This window comes from Gigantopelta aegis, chromosome 4 (genome assembly GCF_016097555.1).
Source record: "Gigantopelta aegis isolate Gae_Host chromosome 4, Gae_host_genome, whole genome shotgun sequence".
In the NCBI taxonomy this organism is placed as follows: domain Eukaryota; kingdom Metazoa; phylum Mollusca; class Gastropoda; order Neomphalida; family Peltospiridae; genus Gigantopelta; species Gigantopelta aegis.
The window spans coordinates 65,528,463-65,534,574 of record NC_054702.1 but is presented as its reverse complement, the minus strand read 5'-3'; the positions used below and the strand labels follow the sequence as shown (position 1 = coordinate 65,534,574).

General features: G+C 36.9%; 1 protein-coding gene across 1 annotated transcript in view; it reads right to left on the bottom strand.

Moving 5' to 3' along the window:
- Positions 1–4: 4 nt before the first annotated feature.
- LOC121370943 (two pore calcium channel protein 1-like) overlaps positions 5–6,112 on the bottom strand; it is a 31,898-nt gene continuing 25,790 nt past the window's right edge. The window contains exons 16-19 of the mRNA XM_041496495.1: positions 5,004–5,094; positions 4,581–4,697; positions 3,716–3,882; positions 5–3,224 (exon numbers count right to left, since the gene is read on the bottom strand). Of these exons, the coding sequence (XP_041352429.1) occupies positions 3,082–3,224; positions 3,716–3,882; positions 4,581–4,697; positions 5,004–5,094 (518 nt within the window). The 3' untranslated portion in view covers positions 5–3,081. The remainder of the gene's footprint in view (positions 3,225–3,715; positions 3,883–4,580; positions 4,698–5,003; positions 5,095–6,112) is intronic.

Genomic DNA, 6,112 nt, shown 5'->3' with positions numbered 1-6,112 from the left:
GTCGTGGTGCACTGGCTGGAGTGAGAAATAGCTCAGTTACGGGAATCAATCCCAAACCGACCGCGCATCAAGCGAGCACTTTACCACTGGGACTATGTTTGTGCTACAATATCATAAAACCATCATAGGCTATGTCATAGCCCACAGTGTTATTGTGATATCATAGAGCTAAGATAGCTTTGAAAATATGAGCCCATAGTGCCTTTACAGCTTGTTTGACTGTACAGAGTAAGGTCTGTTCTACAACACAAAAGCCCCCACTATATAATGAGAATTCATGATAAAAAGGCAGCACAAGTTTTCAGCAAAATAGATATTTTATTACCACACTTCATGGTTTTGAAACAAACTATAACATCTGATAGTATTTGTAAAAATCAGGTCATCTTTTAAAAAGCTTATCAGATTTAACCATGCCCACTCAGGTTTTATTTTAGATATAAAAAATTTCTCTCACCCCGCCCCCAGCCTGGCTTTAGTATTGAAAAGTCCAGTGTATAGCCCTGTTTTCCTTTTTCTTTCCTTGTGTTTACTCACTGGTACACTGGTGTTGTAGTTGTTACACTTTAGAACATTCCAACAATAGCAGATACCAGATGGGAAAGTTTATCAGCTTCCATTATAAAGTTGAAAACAAATATATATATAAACATGTAAAATTGGCTAACCCACTCATTTTGAAGGATCATCATACAATTCATCAATAATATGTAGGCGTATAAATCATTTCATGTAATAACTTATTAAGAGCAGAATCATTACAAGTAATTTGTTTCCAAATATCCATTTCCCCAAGAAATATTCATGAATTGTATGCTGATGAAAAATACTTCTGGCATCAATACTTGTGATAATTTATTCATTTTACCCATTAAATCATGAGTATTTGTAATCAAAATTACAGGAAAATAATATCATTCATGTTTCACAAATAGGATTTGTATTCATACATTTATAGTGCAGACCAGGGGCCTAATTCACTGAACTCTCGCAACTTTGTGATCTCGCACTGCAATACTAAAAGACTTGCAAAGAGGATGCTTTGTTGTCTAGCAGAGCCTAAGAGACCTTTGTGAATTCGGCCCTAGTAGTGTAGTTTCTGTGTTGGATGTGTAAAATTTAACATTATTCCAATACATCTTTGCAATGCTATTTATTTGTAGTAAAGCAGACTGTGATATATTGTCAGTTCATTTTTTATTCATCAATTGTAGTCAATAAAGTATCATCCAATAGCTTTACTTGTCTCTTGAATGTGTGTCAACCTTCATGATGTCAGGGCCTGGCTGGCTAGGTTGCTAAACAGATAATAGTCTTAGAGGAAATGCCCTACATTTTTCCATAGCAGCAAGAAATCTTAATGCATTTTCCCAGATGGGACAGTACACAACGTCCTTTGATATACTAGTCATGGTGCCATGATTGGAATGGGGCAAAAAAAAAAGGACTGCATCCCAGTCATTATCTGATCAAATACTTTAATTGTTAATGCAGATCACGGATTGACAAAGATACTTAATATGTGGAGCAGCATGGGATGATGGATTGGTGAAAAAACCAGTGTCAATAGCACTTATGTGGTCAACCACCCAAGTGCTAAACTGAACACACACATATCCAAGGGGAGGGTGTAGGGAGTGTGCATTCCCTCCCCTTAATTTCAGTGTCCCACTGTGAATATGAATTTATTGCTTTCTATTGACTAAGATGCAATATCTCGGTCAGATGTTCCCTTCTGGATGCAGATTACCGTTGCATAATGTGTGTTATGTGTACTTGGAGTACTACAGTGTATAAGTGCTTTTTTTTTCTTTAATATTGCTTCCCCTGCCTAGACAAATCTTGCTGCCACCCCTACCCAAGACAACATTGCTTAACTATTATAACTGAGAAACAGAATTTGAATGTGGTGTAGCTTCATACATGTAGCATAGTTCAACCATTTAACTCGTGCTTACATCCACTGAAGATTCAAGCACAACTGTCTTGGGCACATCATATTTGAGATTACTTGGTGGATGTGTCCAAGACTGGGTTAGCATAGTTTTTAGCAGTGCATTGAATATGTCATAGGTTTCAATCTCAATCAGAAGTACATGTAGTTCTATATCTCAGTGTACCATCCGACTAGTGCAAATATTTATACATTTTATCTCCCAACATAATTTAAAATAAAATCTTATCTACAGCATGTGAATATATTATTACATATTTTTACAGTAACAAAGCACATAACAATTTGAACATGACTTAAATAACAGTTATTAATAAATAATACATGCAGTTATTTCTATTTTCTTTGCAACGACATGTAAGTTTGGTGATGTTTTTGTCACACATGTCTACAGCAGGCATCCAAGGACTTGGTAGGGAAAACATGACTTTTTTGTTTATGTGTCTTTTTACAGAGAGAAACAAACTGAGCAGAAGGAATATATAAATAATAGTCTGTCCCACAGGGATCGCCTTTTTTCATACTATGAAATTTACTACAAGTTATTTATTTCTGAGCCAATTGATTTCTAAATTGCACAAACAAATAGTATATTTTTATTTCCAAAACACTTTTACTTTGGTTTTTACATCAAACAAAACTGAAATTATTTACAAAACCCCCCCACATTTTTGTAGGAGGATGAGTTGGACTATAAGTGTCCTTTATAGATACATATGGCAAGATGTCCTTATATAAATATATGTATAATCATTCCAATTTTAAATATTTAACTTCATCAGAAATGCCCACGTAAAAATTATATTTTATTGCGGAGACGTTATACGAGTATTTTGAGAAGATAGCAACAAAATAATGAACACTTCACAGCCACGTAACAAAGTGTCTTAAGACCAGGCCTCTGAGAATTCAAAATCTGCGAGACCCATTTATCGGTTACGCAGAAATAAATCCATGTAACTCATTTCATTTTTGCGTATCCTGTTATATCCATGTAAATGATGCTCAAGATTTTGCGCTAACAAAAAATAGGTTACACAAAATTAGATTTGCGCGAGCAACGCGAGAACGAAACAACTGTTCTTGGAATTTTCAGAGGCCTAAAGACTCTAGTGAATGTCTTGGTATCATGTGATGGCCTCCAAGGTCATCTTGCGAGGAAGCGGGTCGTGAGGGTACAGATCATCCAGTCTTCCACTGGGACCTTCATCCTCCGGGTCTATCTCACCCTCAAACATCTGCTGAAGAAGAACCTCAACCTTCTTACGACCTGAAGTAGCAGAAAATATAGAATAAGTGGATAAAGTTAATTAATGAATAAATGAATGAATGAATGTTTAATGAAATGACACCCATGCACAAAAATACATATTGAAAATACATATCAAACAAAGGTAAGTCGGATAAAGTTAACCTCAACCTTCTTACAACCTGAAGTAACAAAAAATATATTTTTCTGACATACAGTCTTGGAGGAGAAACTGACTACAAATGCTGAAGACTGGCTAGGTTGGCCTTGACCTTTGAGTAGCTGCCCCCCAACCCCAAGAAATCTGTATATATCACATACAGAATAACAACATTTTGAATTTGACCCTAACCACTATTGTTAGGAGGTGTGTGGGACAAAAAAAGGTCGAAGACGGCTAAAGTTCTCTTCATAGATTGGTGGCTGTACATGATGACGTTTACCATGACGACATATTCTTCATTCAAGGAAGGTAGTGGGTTTTGTTAAAAAAGAATTCAAATGTAACTTACTTCGCTTTTTTAATAAAAACTTGAGTCCTTTTTCATTGGAGAAATCTTCAATGCTATCAGTATCGGAAACATCGCCATCTGTTTGACTGTCTTGTGACTCTGGCAACTGTTCGTTGTCCACCAGTTCCAGAGTGTCACCTACCACACTCTTACTTCTGACCTTTGACCTGGAAAGAAACATTCAAAGTTTAGTATATATTTCAAGGTACTGTAAATCAAGAAATGTTTGCGAGCATAAAACTTTAGCGAAGTTAGCGAGGCCATACAAGACGCTAAATTTAAAGAGACGTACAACAGACTGTCCTGAAAAATATTTGTGTGACTGAATTGTCGGTGATTAACTGAATACACAACAATGGTTACATACTACTGATTAGACCAAAATGGATAGCAAACCACAATCGTTAGCACGTACAGTCTGCAATTTTCTACTAAAATTCAGCTGTCTGTAATCTGCATAAAGTCAAAATAGATCAAAAGTATTGAACATGATGCTTGAGCTCTTTATTTCAGTTTATGTCACTAATATGTCACTTCTTTGGATTTTGCTAAATTTTTATAATTTATGATTTACATTATGTGTAACAAAGGAAAAGTATAACAATTATTTGACAGAAAAGCCCCCCAAAAAACCCCCAAAATTGAAGCATACAACTGAAATGCTATCTTGCTCATATTAAAAAACAACAAATATATGTTTCCCCATCATTATTACAAAATAACTTTTAATAAGAACAAAAGGCATGTAAAAGATGGACCTTTTTCAAAATTGGACCTTGTGGGTGCATCGGGGTGGTGTGTGCAATACGGCTAATACACCGTGTGAGTATGGGCCTGGGTACAATAGTATATGATAAACACATACCCTCCAATCCCAAGACCAAGTTCCTTTATGGTAGCTTCAACCTGAGACTCAATCTTGGGTACACGCTGCAGAGAATATTCCAAGATGAACGCTTCCAGGATGAAGGCAGTGAATATGCTGGAAGCAGAAGTCAAGTCATTTATTAGATGTGATTTTAATTGATACAGAGTTTAAAACTACTATCACAATTTTCTAATACAGTAAATATGCTGGCAAGTGGAAGTAAAATCATTATCAGACATGTCTTTAACAGTGGCGTAGGTAGGTGCCAAAGGGGGGGGGGGGGGGGGGGGGCACACACTTATATTTACACTTTTACACTATTATAAAGCAAATATAAAGCAAAATATCTGCAACCCCCCCCCCCCCCCATTTCCTACGCCAGTGTTTAATTATTACAGAGTTTAAATTTGCTTTACTTACTTGAGAACAATGACCACACAGGTGAGATGAAACAGGAAGAAGTAGATCCGCGCTGCCTTGTGGGTAACCATGACAAATCCTGATGTCAGCAGTGATACGAGTTAAGAAAATGGACTGAACAACCATGTGGCTGGTTTAACACCTCGACATCCACAAATGGTCAAATACAACATAGTAATCCCAATAATGCATAAAGCAAGGATATATAAATATATCACACATTGTTCTTTGTTTAAATGTTTACCAATAATCCAGTGAAAAGTTGATGGAAGACAGACGCTGGACAAATTGATGAATGGCATAGCAGAGCTAACCAAAACAACTAATAAATATTAACTATATAGAAAGAAGTTTGTTTTGTTTAACGACACCACTAGAGCACATTGATTTATTAATCATTGGCTATTGGATGTCAAACATATGGTCATTTTGACACAATCATAGAGGAAACCCGCTACATTTTTCATTAGTAGCAAGGGATTTTTTATATGCACCATCCCACAGACAGGATAGCCTTTGATACACCAGTTGTGATGCACTGGCTGGAATGAGAAATATCCCAATGGGCCCACCGACGGGGATTGATCCTAGACTGACTGCACATCACTGGGCTACGTCCCGCCCACAAACTACACAGAATGATTTTTGTTGTACATTTAGTAAAAGGGTAATTATTTTAAAAACATTATTGCTTTAAAGACAATAAACAGAGACCCCCCCCCCCCCCCCCCCTCCCCCATCTGAGACCCGATCTCATTCAGAAAATGAAGTATCTATAACTGTTAATCATTTTACAACAAAATTACCTATTTTTAACTTTGTCTTTAAAGATGGAGTTTTTGTATCTCACACCAAACACTGGGATACTTTTGATTACTGAAGGAGAATTAGCCTTCACCTGACCCGACAGGTCTTAGTGATTCAAGAGGTCCCGTTACAGAATTCTCATCCCCTTCCACCTTGAAAATTAAAATCCTAGCTATGCCCTTATTACCGGCCTCGGTGGTGTAGTGGTTCTGTCATCGGACTTGAGGCTGGTAGGTACTGGGTTCATATCCCACCTGAGGCAATGGGGGATTTTTCATGCCAGTACCGGCTCCAACCCAGAG